General features: G+C 33.3%; 3 protein-coding genes across 3 annotated transcripts; 1 reads left to right on the top strand and 2 right to left on the bottom strand.

The window, feature by feature from the left end:
- The first annotated feature begins 10819 nt into the window (after positions 1–10819).
- On the top strand, positions 10820–18593 carry LOC148603349 (glycoprotein-N-acetylgalactosamine 3-beta-galactosyltransferase 1-like). The gene is made up of 3 exons (XM_088552749.1): positions 10820–11194; positions 14562–15157; positions 18236–18593. Exons 1-3 carry the CDS (start codon positions 10915–10917, stop codon positions 18329–18331), a joined length of 972 nt encoding a protein of 323 aa, XP_088408875.1. The 5' UTR covers positions 10820–10914; the 3' UTR covers positions 18332–18593.
- On the bottom strand, positions 12515–13321 carry LOC148603350 (uncharacterized). Its single transcript, XM_088553245.1, has 2 exons — positions 13315–13321; positions 12515–12735 (listed from the first exon to the last, which is right to left on the bottom strand). Exons 1-2 carry the CDS (start codon positions 13319–13321, stop codon positions 12530–12532), a joined length of 213 nt encoding a protein of 70 aa, XP_088409371.1. The 3' UTR covers positions 12515–12529.
- A 2140-nt stretch (positions 18594–20733) lies between the features above and the next one.
- On the bottom strand, positions 20734–23470 carry LOC148603348 (uncharacterized). Its single transcript, XM_088552751.1, has 3 exons — positions 23416–23470; positions 21181–21647; positions 20734–20853 (listed from the first exon to the last, which is right to left on the bottom strand). The coding sequence occupies exons 1-3, from the start codon at positions 23462–23464 to the stop codon at positions 20833–20835; spliced, it is 537 nt and encodes a 178-aa protein (XP_088408877.1). The 5' UTR covers positions 23465–23470; the 3' UTR covers positions 20734–20832.
- Between the last annotated feature and the right edge of the window lie 417 nt (positions 23471–23887).

Genomic DNA, 23887 nt, shown 5'->3' with positions numbered 1-23887 from the left:
GTCCAGCGCCCTAGACCACTCGGCCAGCTAGGCTATATAAAAAATATAGCTTTCGTTGGCCGGGTCATTCCTCCTCGTAGGATTAATCTAGGGCTGTAACTTAGTACACGATGTATGGTTGTACGGGACAGTTCATCTAGGTGTTATTATGTAGGATAGAGGATCAAATTAATGATGCACGTCACAACAAATCAATATTATACAACGTCTCAGAATGTGACGACTCTATTCGCTACACTGCTCCATCGGATGAAATTGATACAGGGAAGATAACGTAAACTTATAGAAGGGTCTGAAAAATTCCCAACGATGTTAGAACTGTCAAATTTGCGAAGCAAATTTTTGGTCGTTCCCTCCGCAGTGTAGCGAATGTACATTGGAGGCTGCTAGTTCAATAAGGAAGGACACTATATTGGTCAGTCAGGTTACCATGACAGCAATGGAACTTTTTGACGTGTCGACTTAACATTATGTGCTGCAAATCTTATTTCGGCGTCACGCATATAGAAGCGTATAATATCTTAGGACTGGCCACTAGTTTGCATGGCATATGGGAAGTGTTGTTTTTCTTCTCAAATTTAGAAAGTGGAGTACCAGACAGCCGAACTGTTGCCGTCTATTCACGATTTTTTGAAGTTGTTTAAAATAATGCAATGGTATACAATTCCTGACTACATTTGTATCATACCTTTTGAAGTTGTAGAATTGCACATTGCGTCACAATTGCCATCTTTTATCAGAAATATTTTCAATATTATTTTAATCGTGCGGTTACAATATCCACTCCGTGCTTTTTACTGAAAAAAAACTTGAATCACCACTACATGTATGAGGGCCATGGTAAATACGTCAAATACAAATATAAGCCCGCGTGTAAATGTAATCCTACTTTTATATTCGGTGTGCACCAACTCTTAGTTGATCTTATTTGTCCCGACCATACATGGTTTTATTTTTAATTCAAAATTTGTATATACATGCACTTTAATCTGTTGTCGACCCCATTTACATAAACAAACTGTAGTTCTTCCGAGTATTATGCAACTGATCTGATTGCTGTCCCAGATGTGTTCAACATGTATAGTGTGGGTTTCTATAAATTAAAGTAACCAAGAAGTTAGCTGAACTGCAAGCCTGCATATCTCCTTCTAATTTTGAGTATTGATAAAAGAGTAGCAGTTGGAATTTACTGAAATCAAAAGATCCAAAATCAAAGAAGGGACAATTTAAAGATACTAAAAAATATTACTTGTACTTGAAAGAAAAAAAGTATAGACAATGGGGTAGAATGTTTCGTATATGTACGTTCGACTTTGCTTTGCTGTCCTTCAACAGGATCATGTAATATTGAACATAAAACACTTATAACTTGTTCTGAACATAGAAGTTATTATCTAGTTTTCGATTTATCTCAGACGTGTAAAGATTTACATCCGATATACATTTCAGGGAGTGGGGGAAACTGGGACACTTCGATGATCAGCTAACTTAATTACTCATAACATATCTCATTGATATGTATACTGAATGGTTACCACATTAATTTTGTTGCATTAACCAACGTATCCGGTTCTCGATAAATGTTATCTTGGCATTAAATTATATATCTGATAGTTATGTTTCTATTACAGCAACAGTCTGTTAAGATCGCTTCCGGTTCACCAATTCTCCATTGTACATTTGTAAATGTTCGTAAAAACATCAATTACAAAAAAAAATATCTACCCACTTAATTTATATGTGCCTACTCAAGAAAGAAATATTTGTACGCTTGACATCTTAAATGTAAGTAGATTTCAATCTTTTGTGTTGTACGTTTTTTTTTTTTTTTTTTTTTTTTTGTTGTTGCCGTTGTCCTGAGTGTGTTTGTTTTTGATGCTCTTGTACTGCCTTAGACTTCGCGTTGCACCTTCGTTATTACGTTTACTACTTCTTACGTCTGCATTAAATAGTATTTTGTTGAAGCTATACTTCCTTAAAGAAATACAACGCGCCTTCAATTAAGGCATTTCCTTCCAACGAAGTTCACAGTTCATGCATATCTAGCGGGTTTTTTTTATTATTATTATGTTGTTTTTGTTTTGTGTTGTTTAGTTTGTATTCAATTTCATTGCAATTTAAAATATCTATGAACATGTATACTTTAATTGAAGGAATTTCATTTAGTCAAGGATGATAATTCACTTTTATGCTAGGTATCGTTTTAAAGAAGAACAAGTTAACGATGAAGAAAAGACTGTTTTCGATACCAAAATAGGACACCGTTAATTACAAACAAAACCTTTGTCGTTGTGTTCTCTTCTTAATGATGTTCTAACCCTTACAAATAGTGGGAGTATGTGCATAATACCGGTTTGTTAGAAAATATATTACCATGGCAAAAAAAAAAATGATTTCTCAATTTCATATTTTACAAAATGCAAGTATCAACATTCCTTGGAAAACAAAAATGAGATGACAGTTAGCGATAAAGTTCTAAGAAGATATCCTACCATTAACGATTTTTACATCTCATTGCATTGCATGCTGTTTTAATAGATCGGAAACGTTAAAGACACATTTCAAATCTATAAAGGGCAATTAAGGCCATCCGAAATTTGTATCAAAACGGAATATTATGCAACCGTCACAATTATTGCTTCAAATTACATTTATTTTCTGCTAAATAGTTATAAACATCATTAAAAACTACTTTAAGTCAATTAGTTACGATCGTTTCAGAAGACACGTTTGTTAAATATTATTCAGTGGTTTATAACTATCTGATCTGAGCCCACTTTCTCAAAGTTTCTCTCAATTTGTATCCATACATCAAAATTCAACCTGATTGATCGGTTGTTATGGGGAAACTCGAGTGGAGTAATTGACTTTTATACCTTTGTATTTGGAATCAGGGATTGTCAATGAAAAGAATTCTAATAATTAAATATGAATAAATACATGTATTAAAAATAGTTTATACATTGTACATGTGCGTTGTATATGGGCTTGTCTGGAGACATTGATTTTTGAAGTTCTTCCTGTGGTGCCAACAAGATCCGAAAAAAATGACCAGACTCGTCATATCTTATTATGCATGTTCAAAATGTTTTTAACCTCATTTATTGTTGTTATTTATATTCATTCCCTTCACTCGGCAGGTCCTGGATTCGCAAGTGGCAACATTGACACCCAAAGAGTCTGACTTAAGTAATAGCGTCAATCACCTAGTCATCTCACCAACGATTGTGGGGGAGGGGGCGGACCAAAGTTATTGTAGTCTTGGTTGACGAGTATCTAAGTATTACTTAAATGAATTATACATGGATATTCAATAAATTTTCAGTGACGAATCCTGAAAATTCAAAAGAGGCTGGAAATAGAGGGACGCGGGCCAGTTAGTGTCATTGTTTTTCTAAGGAATCAAGTAGCATTTCAAAGCATAAATGAGGCAACCCCTCCTTTATGGATCCATCTACGATATTCTGATTTCAACACAAATGATTGTGCAGTTTCCTCGAATATTTAGAGTATACTATCGCTATGAAGAAACAAGAAGTTGTGTCTATCGTCGGACTTGTCATTCTGATGTAGTAACAATCCCGAATCATTAAAGTACTTAATAACATAAAAATTGATCCGAGCAAAACTATGCCACATAAACCGTTTAACACGACATGGAATAAATAACTAGATTAAAAATCAGTAAAAGTGAATGAAGGATTCCATTATCAATGGCACTTTGTCAACCGAACCAATTTCTTTAAGCGTTGGAGCAAAATTGACAATTAAAACAAGACAATACTTAAATGGGAGATTCTTTGTATGGAAATGATAGTAATTTAAGTGAAAAAACATATGGTTTGCAGTTGGAACTTTTGTAGGGTTTCACATGAGATTTAGATTTATTTTTCATGGAAGGAAATACATCGTAATTGTATTACGTATGTCATCGCACTGCATGCATGCATAACATTGAACTGTTTATTCATTCAAACACTTCACCCTTACATGTATACACGTCACAAAACTAATGCAATTCTTATGTGTTCGTACCTTAGTCGGGACATGAAGTTTTATCACTGACTGATTTACATAATTTTCCATCAACAGCTCGTCACATCTTGATATAAAAAGCAATAGTAGTTGCAAACAATATCTAATTATGTAAAAATACTATTGAATTTTACAGCACTCAACTGCGAGTATTTCCATAAGTATGCGTGTACGTACATTGTATGTGTCCATATGTACATGTACATGTATGCAATGTTGCCATACACGTCTACCATAAGAACACCGACTTCTTTTTTTTTCCGAACTCATGAACATTCATATCATGGTGATTTAAACATATTTCACGTGTTTTAAAGTTAACATCAATTCAGTTGTCTCAGGGTAGGGTGCTCTCCTCGAGTACGAGATGTCGTGGGTTCGATCATTGGCCGTGTCCCACCAAAGACTTTGAAATTCCACCAAGCATTTATTTGAAGGGAATACATGTACGTTTACGACAAATTGGCTCGGAAACATATGTGAGTGGGGTGGTACGCCTGCCTGTGCGCTATTGCTTCTGTAAGCCAGCATAATAAAGATCGGACCGGCTCGGCCAGTTATCAGTGATTATTAACCAACTTACTACAATATGTATAGAAATACCCATCCTTCATGAACCGAAAATTTCTATAACTGGTCATTACGAACCGGAAATTCCTACAGCCGGTCATTACGAAATCACAGCCATGCATTACATATTTCAAAACAGGGCATCAATACGGGGCCATTATGAACTAAATCAAAATGGCATACATTTCTTAAAATAAGTGACAACTTTAATTAAGAGTGACCTAATAATTTAATTTATTAGATTAGGATATTAATTTTTTTTTCATTGACAAACTCACCACCTCCATTCTCTTTATATCAAAACTGAAAAAAATTGGATTGCAGCTAAACAGTAAGACAATCTCTTATTATAACTACAAATAGCTAAATCAGTCATTTTAAAGATTTCGCGATATGCATAGAAGTACATGCAATTTACTTTACCTTATTCATTATTTCATAAGAATAAGACGTATTAATATATTGCTGCATTTTAAAAAAAAAATATATGCTATAAGTTTTTATGCATTGTATTTCCAATATGCAATGAAAATCAATATTAGATTCGTTATGCGTTCGTTAAGTGTTCGTTTCATTCGTATACTAGTTCAGATTGTAAGCATTATATATACAGTACGTTCGAGTTAGTTCTGTATTTGGTTGTTCATTCGTTAAAAACTCGTTCTAAATGCGCTTTACTCGTTGCACCTTCCAAAGCAGTAATTGCCCATCTGACAAGATCTATTTACTATTTTTTTTTTCTTAAATTCGTTAGCAGTTGGTTTGTTAAATTCGTTATAGTTTAAGGGTCTTAACAAGCACAACGGATAGGAAACGTTTTAATAACGTACAAAAAGACAACAAAACTGTTTGGCAATTCATTAAGCGTTCGTTGCTAGCACAAAAATTATTGACGTTCGGAACAAATTGCCATGATTTCAAACGAATAGCAACGAATAAAAACTAAAGGAAATAGTTCGTCTTTTGCGTTTCTATGACGTTCCCGGGGCGTTTAACAAAATTGGAGTTCGTCTCCATTTCTTTGGTAAAGTCGTAAATTGTAAGAATTCCCTTTTGTATGGACGAGGACATGTTTACTTCTCTATCCATTTTGAGAAACACAAACATGACATTGTCTTTGAGCGTCATTACTTATTGTGTGTCGGTAAAACAGGTTGTCACTGACCGAATCCATATATAAACTGATTCATAATGGTCAAACTATATTTGACAAGATGGTGATCATCAATAAGACAACTTGTCATCTGTTGTCCATCAAAGACTTAATTAAACTATACTTCAGTAAGTGGTATTATTGCTTTGTCCGTACAAAATATTAGTATTATTTTTTTATTGAAGCCATTCAGCTGAGATTTCCTGATATCTCTTGAAAGTTTGTTGTCCGGTAACAAATCAGCAATTTTTTTTAAATCACTGATTTAACATTCATTACACGGTTAATTGTATCTTATTCAGATTTTCATTTTCTGGTGAACTTACATCTTTCTTATTTTTAATATAATATGTACCCTCTTGTCTTATATTTTATGTAAAATGCCTTTACTTGCTCTGTCATCCGTTCAGACATAATCTAGTTATGTTTCTTCCTCATGTGGTTACCCTTTTATACGAATGGTACACTTTCGGCATCGTTATTAGCTTTTAATTTTTTTTTAATATTTATAAAAGGTATGCCAAAACATAGAAATAACCAGCTGAGCCAGAAAGGCAGCATGCAGTTAGACATACTACTTTTTTAAGGACAGAGTTTCAGGAGGCGGAATTCATATGCGAAATTGCTTATTTTTTTATTTATTTTATATCTCATTAAGAATTGACAATACTAAACATTTTGTCTATTGAAAAATAACATAAATTTTCAGGCGCGTAGCTGCCGTTAGGCAAAAAAGCTTTTGCCTGCACTTAATTTTGCCATTTTTTTTTTTTTTTTTTTTTTTTTTTTTTGGAGATAAAACACATCCAGGATAGGCATAAATGATTCTCTAAAACGCTATCTCCGCGGAGCTTTGGGGGGGCTTGGCCTCCCTAGACCCCCTGCCGTAATTTTGCCTACACTTCAATTTGGCCTCAGCTACACGCCTGATTTTCTATGTGCATATCGTTTATTGCGCGTAGTGCAATAAACGCAATATGCACATGGAAATTTTTTTCAATAGACAAAATTTTTATCATAGCCAATTCTTATGAATTAATTTTCAAACATATTTTTATCTTTGAACATGAGAAAAGTAGCGCTTAATTCAAGTGAATTGGGGCGTGTCAATATTTTTTTTTTATCCAATCAGATTACAGTATTTATCTCAAATTAACTTATATGAAAATATAAATTCAACTAGATACATTCTTGATATTTTTTCTAAAAAAAAATAGAAAAAAATCAACAATTAGTCAATTAAACTTGCAGAGATTGAAAATAAGAACACAATTTAAAAAATTACTTTCGGTCAAAAGGAGTATCTTTTTTTATTCTAATCAAGTTATTGTTATCGTGACCATACAAAAAGCAGGATTCCATCTAAATTATTTATTTGAATCAAATCCGTCAACTAATATGCAATTAGAAAATTTCCGGAAGCATCGCTGCTTCTGAGACAAAAAGTAGGAGCGTAATCAGAGAATTGCATGCAATACACGTTTAAGTTTTTTAGAGACACACTAATACTAGTATAAGTCAACTTTGATTATACCATTACATCTACATATATGTATTAAACTAATTAAATAGCAGTCTTTGCAAGAATCATGCAAATTCTGTAAAATGTGATACAGCTAAAAGAAAGGCTACATATTTTTTATTTTTGATATGAAGTTGATTTATGGGTCTATATTATGAAATGTGTAATTATTCATTCAAATGTGCCTGGTCTTAGGAGATATTCAACATTGAAAATCCAATAGATTCTATTGTATTTGAGTGTCATTTACAGAGTTATCTCCCTTAATTTTTAAATCTACAGTGCATTCTATATAATTTTTATTTCCTAAGAGCACGGGTTATATGAAAAACCGAATATTAGTTTCTGTTTACTATGGCATTTCAAACAAAATATGAAAAATAAAAATATGTAGGCTTTTCACCCATGAATCACATTTTGCATGATTCTTAGCTAGAGTACTACTTAAATTAAAAAAAGAGAATCACTACAGTTAAGTAACTTGAAGTACCAGTATTGTTAATGTTCAGAATGGAAGTAGTTTGTTTGTGAACCTATTTCATCGTTAATTATCTTGATGTGTTATATTTTCTCAAAGTCGTCACTTCTGTTAGATATCTATTATAAAAATACCAATGTATCAACAATGGAACAATTCAAATAAAACCAAATCCAAGTGCATGGACTGAACGTGAAAACTGGAAATAAAGACGATGTAACGAATAGAATATCACTGATTATGACATGGTCGGTGCCTATTTAGAAGTCAAGCATTTACAGAGAAATAGACATAAACAATAAGGGAAAATAAAGTGAGTGTATATCCTGCCTGCAATTAGGCTGATGTGTCGACGGGTATGCCTACTCCGTGACCTAGCGTATTTCGTGGAGTATTCCCTTATTACTCCTGCCGTTAAATTGTTAATATGAGACAGGTGTAAGCTGTAAGAGGACGAAGTTAAATTTATATGTATTTTCAAATATAACACACCTAATGCCTTTTACAGTTTTGCATCAACTAGGATTAATTGTTCTTCGTACTTTAAGGAAACTTCAGAACGCGAGCTACATGTTTTATCATAATTATTGTTGTTAAAGAAAATCCTTGCATTGTATTACCCTTGTCATCCTGTCAGACTGAAATCAGGTTCTCATTGCTTCTAAGCTCAAAGGTTAAACTCGCATTAATCCTTCTACAATCAAATGTTTTTCCTCCATTAAAATTTGAGTAGTCAACATTTGCACGTTACGCTCTTGGTGTTTACACAAAGAAAAAAAACATAGTTTGCATCTATTTCAAGCATATAAAATGCATATCTTGTTGTAAATAGCTAAAAATCACAAAAAAAAACCCAAATAAATTGTTCGTTATAAGTATCTTTATCTACTTGAAAAATACTGGCATCGGAAAACCAAGAAAGTTCTTTCAAATTTGGAATAATTCATTAATTTTTACTTTCTCCACTTCCGGTAAAGACTGCTGGCACGAAACCACAATTAATTTTCCCGCTGTCTTCTTTATAGCCTTTCTGTAATTTAAAAAAATTCCACCGGCGCAATTCAATTCAGATTTTCAGGGATGTTAATTTGAACCTTCCAACAACTTATATAAAAAATATTAAAAAAATTACCATTATTTTTTCAAATTTTATGCATAAACACAGAGATACCCTAAAAAATGACCCAAAATCGCTTCTGGATGTCACAAACTTGACCTTTTTTGACCTCACCAAATCACAACCTAAATGTCAAATTTCTCATTTCATCTACTGAAATAATTTCATTATTCCTCTTCCATTTGAGCACAAAAAGTATGAGAAATTCTGAAAGGAAGTGTTTCTAAAACATTTTTGAAAAATCCCCTATTATTATAGGAACTATATTCGCATACAACGAAAAGCTAAGGGCAGATAATTGTGGTCTCGTACCTGCTATCTGGGGTAAAATGGTAGGTCACTCAACAAAGAGCAAGAGAGAAATTCAGGCGGGAAACTTGCTAATTTTTAGTAAAAAATCGATTTCAAAAGCGCAACAATGCTCTTACTTTCTCCGTTAATTATGATAGCTTCGCGAAAGTACAACAACGAGACAAAAGTATTAAAACAACGGTATGTTTATTGTTTAAACCGTTTTTTTTTTTTTTTTTTAGCTGTACAATTTCGGAACATTTCCGGATATCCCAATTCGGAATAAAACATTATTTAATATATTTTTATCCGGTCAAAGAGCGACAACTCATGTTTGTAATTGTTTATTTTGGTTTCGGGGTTATGATTGTGTGCTGAAAGGTCAACTATTCTACATCTTCTACAATTGGTTTTTCTTCGCCTGCTCTAAGAGCCGCGCATGTACAATGTGTGTTTCCCCACTCTGTAATCGACATGGTGTCAATATTACAAGTTATCGGTAAATGAAATAAGTATTCATAACTATAAAGTTTACTGCTCTCTTGATAAAAAGGGATTAAAACTGAAAATCATATTAAATAAAGAATTATTAAAATTGAACTGCATTTTTACTTTTGACTGTTAAAAAACTATGGAGGGGATTCGTGGAAATTTGTGGATGGAAAATCAAAATTCTAAAAATATCATCATACAAAGTACCTTTTAAAGATATTAAAAGCGTTTTGGATGTATCATCTGTAACAGGATGGCAGCATCGGATTTTTTGGCGAACGGGTGTCGCTAGGTATTGCAGAATGATGACAAACGATCGTCTGATAGCCCGCTAAACGATCGAATGCCAATGCCCTTGCTCTCTATTTATAATAATTTACATAAACTTATATTATTTACCTCTCTCAAAATTGTGAAGCTTGAATGCATGAGACAATCGGCTTGATTTTTATTGCCTCTTTTTTATAATTTCATTCTATATCTTGCGATATTATTTTCCCTTTTTTTGTGTGGTTAAATTGACTTTGTAACATGATTGTTGTATGATTAAAATTGCATTTTGAACAAACTTTTAGTTTTGACCACGAATTCACTCTATAAAAACATTGTAGCATAGATATTGTGTAAGTAGAGCAATTATTTTTGGTTTGTTTCAAAAATTTAACTTATATAAGAAAATTTAAAACTTTAGGAATAATACATTATCATTATTAATGCTAGCTGTATAATGAGAGACGACGGAAATAGCCCGCTTCTCGAATCTTTAACCAAATAAGTCGATACAATTATTATTATCGATGGACACATACAATATATGTAATATACAGAACCACCTGTGGTTTGAACATTACATGCAATTCACTGAATACTACATTAATTATATATACCGTCCCCATATTTTATGTTATAATAACAAAGTTTCAGTGAATACGTATATATGTACGATGTATAATGCGAACAATTACGCAACCAGCCAACTTTTATTGTCCAAGGATATTTACATAGATTTGATATGAAACTTTTAAAAACTTGTTAACATGTATAATGAAGAACGCACACCTTTGATGCTATTAATGTGTGCTAAAGTATATCATTCATAAATAACTAGATAAAACCAATCTATCTTTTATGTCAATCGATCATTGTTTTGTATTTGGTAATGTCGTAACAGATTGTCTTTATACTATTTAAATCGGTCTCGTGAAATGATGAAGTTTTAATCCGGAATCAGAAGTGAATAAGTAAGGTTAGTCATAATGTCTAAAGTGAATAAAATTGTATATCATTCTGATGGGTTTCTGTTGGAAAAGTTCCTCTGTGGAGTTTTCACTGGAGCGATTTTATTTTTTGTTATGTTACAAGTTTTTCGATACACAGTAAATCAACCAAAATCAAGGAGAGATTTGAGTGTGGATTTTTTCCAACGACTGTCGGAGCGCATAGAGTTTCTAAATGCCGAGTCGGATACGGATTTAAGATTACTTGAACGACCAGAATTGATGCCAGATCTTGAAATGGATTCCAGCTTTCATCATGGTACGGACATTTTTATTGGAATACATTAAATATATACAAGTATGCACACTGGAGATGTAATTCAAATCAACCCAACAACATTGGTAATTTAGTTTGTGTAAATTAGATGTAATGAAACTGCCATCTATTTTTATGGGGATGAGCGAGGGTGAGATAATAAAATCACACTTGAAATCATAAAATAGAACCAGATATCATGGTAAAATAGGCAGGAAAGGCAATGGATCTTTTACAAAAATAAGATTAAAGAGTAAATTTAATTCAGGACGAAAATATAAAAAAAAAACACACAATCACGTTTTAAAATGATTCAGGCCCCCGAAAAATCCGATTGGTAACGGAGTTTTTGGGACTTTAATTTCTGCGATGCCATGGACGATACAAAAAACCAAACATGAGTTTACGACTAAGCTTGCGCATAATAATGCTTGCATTTTTCTAAACATGCATTTCATTTCTGGCATAAATTAAAAAGACAATTATCCTTTGTATTAAAGTTACTGTTCGCAATTGACCCCATCATTCAATAAAACCACGAATAGCATACTCTATTCCGTAATAGTTTCTTTGATATTCATGAAAATCAAAATCAGTTTGTTGAAACTGGACTCATTTCAATGCATAATCTTTATTTTGCTTATTGTTTTAATTGATTACAGCAAACTTTCGATATTGTTTTATTGATTTTGAAAACGGAACAAATACGCATCCAAAATAACCAATCTGAACAATTATATATCATAAGTACTACCACTTCTTGGTAATTGTAGTGGGAAGATTCCTGGGGGTGGGAACCCCCCCCCTCCCATTGTCGTTGGAATACTTGTTAAATTCGTCGAACTTGGACAAAAAATGAGCAAATAATAGTCAGGTAATCCATTTTGAACCCTTTAATTGTTTCTAAAACCTCTGATTCCACCCCTCCAAGATGAATTTTTAAATTATAGCAGAACGTTTCATAATGATTGAGTGTGGTGAATTATTTTAGGTTCCCGTTCCGGCAATACATATTGATCCGTTTCTATATCTTCCTGTGTTGTTCTGCTTGTTGTTCTCCTTCTATATCTTCCTGTGTTGTTCTGCTTGTTGTTCTCCTTCTATATCTTGCTGTGTTGTTCTCCTTGTATGTCTTACTGTGTTGTTCTGCTTGTTGTTCTCCTTGTATGTCTTCCTGTGTTGTTCTGCTTGTTGTTCTCCTTCTATATCTTGCTTTGTTGTTCTCCTTGTATGTCTTCCTGTGTTGTTCTCCTTGTATGTCTTCATGTGTTGTTCTGCTTGTTGTTCTCCTTCTATGTCATCCTGTGCTGTTCTGCTTGTCGTTCTCCTTCTATATCTTCATGTGTTGTTCTCCTTGTATGTCTTCCTGTGTTGTTCTGCTTGTTGTTCTCCTTCTGTATCTTCCTGAGTTGTTCTGCTTGTTATTCTCCTTCTATGTGTCCCTGTGTTGTTCTGCTTGTTGTTCTCCTTGTATGACTTCCTGTGTTGTTCTGCTTGTTGTTCTCCTTCTATATCTTCCTGTGTTGTTCTCCTTGTATGTCTTCCTGTGTTGTTCTCCTTCTATGTCATCCTGTGTTGTTCTGCTTGTCGTTCTCCTTCTATATCTTCCTCTGTTGTTCTCCTTGTATGTCTTCCTGTGTTGTGCTGCTTGTTGTTCTCCTTCTGTATCTTCCTGAGTTGTTCTGCTTGTTGTTCTCCTTCTATGTCTTCCTGTGTTGTTCCGCTTGTTGTTTTCCTTCTATGTCTTCCTGTGTTGTTCTACTTCTATGTCTTCATGTGTTGTTCTGTTGTTCTGCTTGTTGTTCTCCTTCTATATCTTCCTGTGTTTTTCTCCTTGTATGTCTTCCTGTGTTGTTCTGCTTGTTGTTCTCCTTCTATGTCTTCTTGTGTTGTTCTGCTTGTTGTTCTCCTTGTATGTCTTCCTGTGTTGTTCTGCTTGTTGTTCTCCTTCTATGTCTTCCCACGTTGTGCCCAATGTACAATGTAAATAGGTACAAAGTGCGGTGATCTTGAAATAAACTGCTTGTTAATCACAGGCTTTTACTTTTAATTGTCTTTGGGAAATTGTGATCGGGAAATTGTGATCGGGAAATTGTCCTCGTGAAATTGAATTTGGTGATTACCTGTCATTAATTATTTTACTGTACAAATATCAAACTCAACAGTGTTTCGCGAAATCAAGACATTTTAACTAATTTTGTCGCAACTGGGTTACAGTTAGTAACTTTTGCAGTGCAACTCAAAGTTAGCTACATTTAGTCTGGTAAAACAGAAGAAATCCCGAACAGCCCATTCAGCATCTGAGCATTTCTCATATATGTACATGTTAGTACATATAAAGAGCAATCAAGGGAACCAGGATTCTAGCGGAAATCAAACGAATGTAATCCAGGGACAAAGACAAGACATCGAAACCAGATAGACTGTTGTTTCTACTGAAATAAGTATCATCTGCAAAGTAAAAAGGTTTACCTGTCAACAGTAGAAATGCAATTTACGGTATAACACTTTGTTGACAGTAATGGACTAGTACTAATGATTTGAATATAAATACACATGATTGTTATATTATATATTCAATAACTTGTTTATTTTAACACTGGTGAGGCAATAAACAACAGTTTTGTGCTTAAGAAAAAATAAACTCAAATCCATATGTCTATACAACCGATGGCAGTTATAGAATTATTTTATCGACATATCTTTTGATGTTGCTTTTCTTAAATTCATGCTAATTCATGATAATAACGTATAATAAGCAATATATTGTTTGTGCTGTTAGGAATGAAAATATGTAGGCAAATTCGAGGCAATATTTACTTATATTTACTTTGTTTCTCGACAAATGAGACTTCCACAGAGGAAGTCTCATTTGTCGAGAAACAAAGTATAGAAATATGAAGTAGTCATCATCATCATTTGCGAGATAAACTCGTCTCAAGTTTTGTATGTGATTGCCTGTTATTGTTCTGCTTGAAATTTTACTCATGGAACCTGAGATTTCTGTCTAGAACTCACAGTGATGTTAGATATATTACCAATGTAATGATACCTTCAGTCAGTCAGAACAGTGCAGTCTTTCTCATTGTTTAAAAGTAAATATACATAGAACATTAGTTTTCTTTATTTGTAGAAATATGAATCTAAAGTTAGGGATAACAACTTTAGTCTTCGTATCGCTACATATTTGATGAATTTATTCTTCCGGCATCCCATGTTTTTCATTGGTAGTTAAGATTATCTATCTTAGTATTTGTCGGGGTGAAATAACGTGTCATAAATGACCAGCACGTTGGAAAACTGATGGATATCATCTGTAAAACGACGGATCGTCTTAGTTCGCATTGTCATTGTCAATATCTTATTGCAGATACCTTAACGGAAGAAGGTTTGGCTTTAAAGAATATCACAATATCATGCTACATAATTACAAGTCGTTGTTACAAAGGCGCCACAGCGATCAACAAAACATGGGGGAGGAGATGTGACCATATACGTTTCTTGATACCTCGTGGTAAAAGAAGTTGCAATTTACCAACCATTTATCTACCAAACACCCAGTCTTTCTCAGAACTTTGCAGCAATGCATTGACATTTATTCAGAATAAGTTTCAAAACGAATCTGATTGGACATTGGTAGCGACAGACAACAATTACGTCATCATAGAAAATGTTCGCTTTATGTTGAAAGAACAAACACCAGAAGATCCTGTATTGTACAGCTACTATGAAGAATATAAATTTTCAAGAAAGGACCCTAGTGCAATTTATTTGTTTAGTAAGAGTGCAATGACAAGATATAGCCAAATCTCCGGTTCCATACGTTGTAACACGAGATCTGGAAGATCGACTGATTTGTATACGGTATTATGTATGGAAGACTTGCAGATAAAACTTGAGGTAAATGGCAGCCAACATTTTAATGCTGCCCCATTGGAGCTAGGGTTTAATAGCAACAGTCAAAATGTAAGTAAACCATTTATCTCAGTAGACTCTGCTATGTGCATGGGTTTGACACGGAATTAGAGTCCTGTGCAAAGTATGGGACACAATCCAAACGAAATAATGAAAGCACATGTACATAATTTCAAATGGGGAATATGTCTGAACGTAAAATATGCATATATTTCTGTTTCTGTTGCTTTCTGTGGCAAAATTATAAAATCTTTCAATACGAGACATGTTTTTTCCCACTAGTTGTTTTCCTATGGATTGAAGAAAACAAATCATTTAATGACATTATGATACTTCAATTGAAACTTTTTAGAACAAAAGCAAGGTTCGTATAACAATATTTATCGGATAGTTTCACATTTGTTATCAAAATCATTTATGTAAATGCGTAAGCTATGACAAAACAACATTAAGTTTTTAAGCCGTTAAGCCATAAAATACGTGCATGCAATTTCAATTGTAGATGTGCCTGAAAACCAGACCTTGTTCTTTGTGTATCAAAAGTTATTTATTTATTTATTTATTTTTATTCAAGTTCATACATTTTGTTGGAAAGTATATCAATATCATTTACAAAAATGAAGCACTGTACATTATATTAGTTTTCTGGGAAGCCAGCAAATATTCGCCATGCATATCATTCCTTACGTGCAACTTCATGTTATACCTAATTAACAGGTGCACATTATATGTATTGTTTTATTAAGGTTTAAAAGTGATATTTCGTCTCCTATCGATTCTCATAAATATCTAATGAACCTTCTACAAAATAAAGTGGTCAGCAAAGATCATATGTTTTGAGTTGTTCAGATGTTAACCATGTTACATTCCATGATCATGAGTACAAGTTTAATATCATTTTACATTTTGCTTTTTTTTGCCGAACCAACTTAATCGAATCATTAATTTACTATGGTGCAAATGAGCTCATGTTTCCAAACGAAAAGTAATTGGCACACATGTAACACTGTCGCACGTGGTGCAAAACAACGCACATTTTCCTTCAACGGAACCCCCCTTTTAAAATTTTAAAGACCCCGAGTGTTATAACAGTACAAGATAACTGTGGCAGTTAACATAGCATTGCTTATAGTTTCAATTTACACGTACAGGAAACGCGATCCATTGAGACAGTGGCTACAAGTTAAACTATTAAATGATTTATATATTATTGGCTCTTTTAAAAGACTTATCGTCCGTTGAATAGAATGCACGTGATAGTATTAAATATATTTTTATTTACAATTTGCACTGTTTATAGTACTATAGTCAAAGATTAAGATTAAGTTTGATTTGTAGCACAAAGGCGGTTTTCATTTTTTTTTAACTTTTGCCATTGTCCTTTTCATGCTTTATATATTCCGTGTCCGTAGCTCGTCACCTATTTTGTTGCAATGTTAGTCTTATTAAATGTGTTCTATTTTTTGTCCCGCGTCTCCAGCGCCTCCAGCGCAAAAATAAAAAAAACCTGTTTTTTTTGGTATGAAATATGTTACATATAAGTAGGTTAAATTCGTTATACAAATACTCTTCATCTGTTCTATCTTGTAATAGTGAATTTTCTAAGCGGTTTGTTCCGACATTATAACATGCGACAGATGTGATTTTATATTTTACATTGGGAGATAAAGTTTAACACAGTATGATGGTTAATATATACATACTATTTCGATGTTTCATAGATTTTGGCATGACAAAGAAGACGTAAGAAAAAGAAAACACATTGATCTTATTTACGTACATGTCTGTCTAAGAATCAGGCAAAATGTGTACAAGAAAAAAAACGCGGAAATTTTATGGCATTATCCAAGTATATATACTTAATGTCCTCCAGAAACAACAATAAAAGTGTTTGTAAAGTTTGACTTTTCAACATATTGATAGGTCAAATTTGGTTGAAATGCACTACGATATTTCATGCACCTTTTAGCTCACCTGGCCAAAGGCATCATGAGATGGACCTGTGAACAAAATTTTCAAAACGATTGGTAAACTGATGTAGGAATTACTGCCCCTGAAACAGTTCTGGTTTAGGTCATGAAAATGCTATGAAAAGCATTTCCTGCATTTGACAATTTAGTTGATTTTAACTTAGCCTGTCTCATTCCTCACGTTTTTCAAATAAGCAAATGGTAAACCAGGTGAGCGATTCAGGCTCTCTTGAGCCTCTAGTTTGTATAAGCAGTTAAAAAACTGTATCATAGATGCATCTGGATAAATTAAAAAAAAGCTTTTCAGTTGTCTTCTAGGTGTGTTGAATTATTTGAGGCATAAAAGACCAAATTAAGAAAAAAAATGAAGTGTCACCCATTGACTGATCCTTACACAGAATGTTATTTAAAGGTCAACACTTTATACATAACATTTATACAAAATCGCCACCTTGAGGTCTCCGATTTCAGTTTATTAGTCAATATCTTTTATTGGTTTTAAGTAATACGGACAGGACATGTAGACCTTCTGTTCCATACAGGAATTAACGGAGTATATTGAGTAAACACTACAAATAACACGTATCAATTTAATTTGAATATATTTACAAGGACGAAACCAACAGTGCGCATAATATGTTTTTCTTTTCTTTTTTTTCTTCACGTCTATATAAGGTTTCTGTAGAAATCAATGAGTAGACCTTACTTATTTTGTTTTCTGAAGATATATAATATATGTAATTATCTTACCCAGGAAACAGCTTGTCCAATTTACTGTACTGCAGTACATTTATTTAAGATTCATAAACCCTATGTGAATGTTACATCAATAATAAACCCGATCAGTATTGGGTGAACCAGGGAAGCCAAATTCCTTGTTTACTTGGTGCTACATCTATATAATGCCATTTTAGAATCCGAAGAGAGTTAATCGAGATCCAACAAGTCACATAGTAAAGTCAGAGAAAAGATTATCTAAAATGTTCACGAGATCTTAGTAGCCCTTTAAAAATAAAGCATTTGGCATCATCTAGCTATCAACAAGGAATCGGCCTTAAATATCTACATAGATACATTGTCAAGTTTATACATGTACATGTAGTCAAATGTTTCATGGAAAACTGAAAAATGTATGTGATTTTATGACAATGTTTTTCAGCTATCTCACAACATTGCTAGCTTCCGCATGGTGAGTCCGAAGAAGATGCTTGCTTTTGAATATTTCGTGTATCATCTACGACCGTATGGCTTGTAAACAATGAAATGAAGCTTTCACGTACACCAGATATAAGTGCAGATGTCTGTGATAGACGTATGTAGTGTTCACTTAGATAAAGAAACTGACTTGCAGTAATAAGTAGGATACTGTCGTACATGTAGCTGGAAAAATAGACTATTTTTCTATTCATCCATTTAGTACGGTTTTCTGAGTTCATTGTTTCAAATAGAATACAATCAAGGGTTCATCGTAGTTGTGTTCACGAAAATATTAGATAAAATAAAAGATTTCATAGTAATCCATACTTACATGTATGTAGAATATAAGTTAAAATAAGGATATACAAAAAAAGAACACCACAGACACATCCAATATAAGAGTAAGTGGATCATCACCTTTCGATATACAATGAACATCATGTCAATGTGATACACTTAAAGGAACATATCAAAACAGTATCACTACTTTGTTTATTTTGGCACTCTGCAAAATTGATAAGAGGACAGGTCAGTTTTATATATAATTATACATAAAATTTATGTTACTTTCTCATATTTTATACCTTTAAATTGCTCTAGATACATGTATTTGTCTGTAGCGAAAGTTAAATGTGTGGTAAAATTGAGCCCATATTTCTCGAAGCCATATTAGTGTGTTGACCCTTCATTTCACATGACATTGGTTGTGTCTTTAATGTATGACTTATGATGTACCATGATTCTCAACCCTGCATGTGAAGTATTGGGATTGATTTAACACACGATGGGGACATAATTTTTTGTTGGTTTAAACTGGTCTGGAGCTGGCATGTCAGTAAACTGTTAATTATTAGTCCTTTGTACTTTGTGTAATTTATATTCAGTTTCTTTATTTCCGTTGTGACAAGGTGACTCTGGCCTGTTTGAACCTAGTACACGGGCAATTCTTTCGCTGTACCTGTGTATAATGATGTTTTGGGACCAACTGCAGCCTGCCCTGTGATATGAGGATTTCCTCGTCGTTAATTGAAGACGAATAGGTGGGATTTTTGTCTCTTTGACATAAACACCGTATCTAATCACGTTATATTGAAATGAAAAAAATATAAATAAGTATTACTAGTAATGCTTGGTAAAATGCGAGACTATACTTTACTTTATAGCTTCGAGTATTTTTATGCTTGTGTGAATATGCATTCTTGCATGTATAGGTAAATTATACAACTTACACTTAAAATTGTATATTACCGAATTAACTTTAAGATTTGCCTATATGGTCTCGTTGAAGCGTGCTTACCACGAGTGCGCTCCATGACCGAATAACACCAGGAGATGTGGTATACTTGCTATGTGAGACGGTCATCCACTAAAGCTAAGCAACGAACATTTAAACTTCTACAGATCACCACATGGGCACACAAAACTTTTTGATATTGGTGCTAAGCACGCCGCAAAAAACGATTGTTTGACCGCTTGATTGGCTCGGAGTCAAAATATTGTGTCCTAGTATGATGACATGCCTACTGCGGGCTGTTGTTTCTGTGATTTAGCACAATAAAAATTGGGCTTAGTGTGTCGGACGAGTACAAAGCAGTGTTTGTTGGATTTATGAACCGATTTTTCCAAAATCAATAGAACATCATATAACAATCAATCAATCAAAAACCGATTCTTTACAAAAACGTATTTTCAAAGGCAGAAAATATAAAAATAATGATAATAATAGAAAAAAAAGATAAAAAGCGGTCTTGTTTTGCAAACTCTGAATTACAATTATTCCACAAAGTCGATTAACATACATGTAAAAACATGCACATGCAGTTTTTGTTTTGTTTGTTTGTTTGTTTGTTTTTTGTTTTCTGTTTTGTTTGTTTTAACCATCAGTTTATCAAATATTGGGACATAATAAACAAGAAACCCACTTATATTCGTAAAATGTATAGCTATGATTCGATTGATTTTTTTCTTGTCATTTATTATGTGCACAGTCTGGCTGAAAGTGTACTAAAATAAAACATTTTTTCTCTTGTAAACATTATCTTGTTCGTGTATTTGATATGTATCAGTACAGAGTAAGATTGAGTTATCTTTCTTACGCTGTTGCAATTATAATACACCTTGACATACATTACAGAGACGTCGGTCATAACGGTTGTGAAATGATAGTATTAAAAGTCGTTTCACCCCAATTACTCGATTATCGGATTGTCTTGGAATGTCACATCACCTGCATTTTGTAGGTAATTTTAAGTTAGTATGTTTTTTATAGATCAATGAAGTAAAAATTATTTAAAAATTCCAAAATACATTATTCCGTCAAGGTGTTACTTTTTTGGGAATCTTGATGATTTTGACAGCGTTGTGTAGCTTCGATCAAGGTAAGTTAATCTATAAACATTCCAACAGATGTTTGTTACAAATATATTTATTATAAAAATAAACAATACAATGTGAAATGTTCACATATTCAGCCACACAAGTACTTCTGTTGGGCCCCATTGTTGCTGCGACTATCCAGCAAAGTTTTTGTTTCATGATAACAACCTGGCATTACACTCCTCAACCTGACAGTCCACCGCTCTGAAATAAAATCAAATATGTTAATAATCATGCAATACATTAGTTAACAATTATTGTATCAGCAAGTAAATACAGTCGTATAAAAGATAAACACCGTAAAATTAGATGCACGTACAAATGATAACGTATTCCCTAGTCAATGGTGTACTGATGTTCGAAGAAATTTATACGCATGTAGTGAAATGGTTTTCTATTTCCCAAAAAGCATAACATATGTATCCAATTTATGTATTTAAGAGTTGATCTCCGTAACCAGTAATTGGTCGCTACATTTGCACTAACATGAACACATACAATTTTAAATTACACAAAATAAAAGATTTCTACCTGCATCAAGAAGTACATTGTCATAGGATCAATTCCAGATGAGGTAGGGGTTGAAGGAGAGGGTTTTGATGAAGACATAAGGAGAGGTAGCATCATTGGGTCCATGCCGCCCTGTTGGGACATCATGAACAACACCATTGGGTCGATTCCTGATGATTGCTGTTCGGCAGCCTTCTGCTTAGCCAACTGGTTTGCTGCTTTAGCAACTGCAGCATTTGCAGCGGCCTTTGTATTAGCAGCACTTGCTGCTTTACCGGTAGCAGGTGATGATCCCATCAATGCAGCAAGTTTTGCCATCTTTGCAAAGGTGTTAGAGTCAATGACTGGAGCGGCACTCAAGTCCATCATGGGCATTCCTCCCATACCGGTCATACCCATTGGTATTCCACCACTGGCACCTCCCATTCCCCGCATAAGAGACATCATCATCATAGGATTTTCCATTAACCCAGCTAACTGACAGTAGCCTGACAATAACAAAAAAAGTAAGATTAATATACATGTAATAAGTTACATACATGTACATTGTAGTACAGAGTCTAGTCCCATATTTTTAATTTTATTTTTGTTTGTTGATGTTTCATTTTTTTATTGTTTTTTTTTCTTTGTTTGTTTTTGTTTTTGTTTTTTGTTTTTGTTGTTGTTTTTGTTTGTTTGTTTTGGTTTTTTTTTTTTTGTTAACATGTTTGATTTTCATGCTTTATTGGTTATAAATGTATAATTAGTCTTAGTTTTATTATTATTTTTTTGTACGTTTCTTTTTCAAGTTTATTTTTCCAGTAAATTTCCTTTTTTTATTACTTCTTCTAGGGAGATGGAAGTATGGGATATTCTCCTTTTCTACCAGAGAGCTTTGACAAAATACGGCAATTTTCGTCTGGGCATATATGTTTGTTAACGTTTAATTGTTTTGTAGTTCGATAGAATATTACAACTTGAATATAGCTGGTTTTGTTTTAAGAAAAAAATATATATTTCGATAAGACATCAAGCATGTGTCCTGTACAAGTTACAGACTAATTTGACAACGAACTTAATTGCATTTGAGGCAGAAACATCACACGTATGTCGTGTACAAGTTGCAGACAAATTTGACAATCTATGTAATTTCATTTGAAGCGTCTGCCTTTAGTTCAGTGATAATCATAAGATTTATATCAAATCGTGCAGACAGATTATTGACTGAGACGACTTTAATGAATAGAACGACTTAAAATAGTTGACAGTTCACAACCAAAGACAAACGCTATACGTCAGAATGATTCACCTTTATTTGTCAGAGAATACACCGCGAAACACAAAAGCAATTGCAATAAAATTATTAAACAAAGAATGTAGTAATTACGTGACATTTTCACCCCATTTTATAATTTTGTCTTGAGGTTTGGATTGGTTATTTTGTAAAAATAAAACGATGAATAACATAACTCGTTTATCACGATTGGGAAATAAAACTATCGAGATGTGTTATAAACTTATCAAAAAACACTTAAGGTGGAACTTTTATCATTTTTATATTTCTGTATTATTACAAAAATGTACCTCTAGCGGTTATTAAAACCGGGGAACGTCATTGGCTGAGCAATTGTAGGGACTATGATTTAAAAATAAATTCAGATTGATGCTTCACATCTTCATTCTTCTAATGAGTAAATAAGTTTTAACATGGTTGAGTATATTGTACGATAAATAAAATGCATTGCAATAATTTATTACTGCATTAAAAACCAATAAATGCAATTCGCCCTTGAAAATAAATAAAAAAATAAGAATGCAAAGCCCCGCTTCCTCCCACACCTTAGATATATAGATTCCCCTTACAGTCACTTTATCTCTCTATCGTTCACCTGGAACTGTTACCAAACTGATAACTGCGGCATAATTTGGCATCTACAAAGTTCGGCTTTCTGAAAGCTTGTAGTGTTTGACTGCACTGGTCTTGCTGTTCGCGAGTTACATTTTTGTACTTTCAGAAAGGAAGCAAACTTTTCGAAATATGTAACCCTGTTTCCAAATTGTGTATCCATTATCTTCTTTGTATTATTTTGCCGTCTTAGATACATATTATTCAGATGAAAAAAAAAAAAACTTTTTTTCACATATGTGCAACAAGTATTTAACATACTTTCTTAACTTCCACAGAAACCAGAACATGCTTCTTATTTTCAAATTTAAATCCGTTTAATTTGTTAAAAGACTGTATCTAATTATACATATAAAAATGACATTGCTTACCAGAGCATGCTAGCGAGGCTAGAAGCAAGAAAGTAAGATATGTCCTCATGTTCAACTTCCGTCCTTTTAGTGCCCGGGTTCGGGATTGGTGTGCCGGTTTTATACTGTCATCGTGACGGTATCCTCAACGCTTCCTTTTGATTGACGTTTTATGAATGAAATGACAAGATATTTACAAAATGAACTCATCATTTTACGGTTATTTTGCTGTGTATTTGTTTTATATGCATGTATTATGTCAGGGGCAATTGATAATTTATATTATCCGTCTTAAATGTTATATTAAGAGGGCATTACCTGACGTTACCCAATTTATCAAATCGTTAAATATAACACGATGAACGGTGATGTTGTTTTTACTTCTACGTAAGGAAATCAGAAGTCGTGATTAAGTTTCTTATACACATCAAATGAAGTATCATTGAAAAAATATTATCATCGAACTAATTAAGGCGAAAATGTATGTAGGGTG

The sequence above is a fragment of the Perna viridis genome, chromosome 11 (assembly GCF_037379345.1).
Source record: "Perna viridis isolate PV_CMFRI_1.1 ecotype Kerala chromosome 11, ASM3737934v1, whole genome shotgun sequence".
In the NCBI taxonomy this organism is placed as follows: Eukaryota; Metazoa; Mollusca; class Bivalvia; order Mytilida; family Mytilidae; genus Perna; species Perna viridis.
The sequence above is the reverse complement of the archived record's forward strand: the minus strand, read 5'-3'. Positions and strand labels throughout refer to the sequence as shown.

What these genes read in the sequence shown, in the direction of transcription:
- LOC148603348 (XM_088552751.1), bottom strand. Translation starts at nt 23,464, where the DNA reads ATGAGGACATATCTTACTTTCTTGCTTCTAGCCTCGCTAGCATGCTCT. An exon ending in AGCCTCGCTAGCATGCTCTG is followed by an intron (nt 21,648 to 23,415) that starts GTAAGCAATGTC and finishes TGTTATTGTCAG; the next exon opens with GCTACTGTCAGTTAGCTGGG. An exon ending in CAATGTACTTCTTGATGCAG is followed by an intron (nt 20,854 to 21,180) that starts GTAGAAATCTTT and finishes ATTTTATTTCAG; the next exon opens with AGCGGTGGACTGTCAGGTTG.
- LOC148603349 (XM_088552749.1), top strand. Translation starts at nt 10,915, where the DNA reads ATGTCTAAAGTGAATAAAATTGTATATCATTCTGATGGGTTTCTGTTG. An exon ending in GGATTCCAGCTTTCATCATG is followed by an intron (nt 11,195 to 14,561) that starts GTACGGACATTT and finishes ATCTTATTGCAG; the next exon opens with ATACCTTAACGGAAGAAGGT. An exon ending in TTAATAGCAACAGTCAAAAT is followed by an intron (nt 15,158 to 18,235) that starts GTAAGTAAACCA and finishes AATGTTTTTCAG; the next exon opens with CTATCTCACAACATTGCTAG.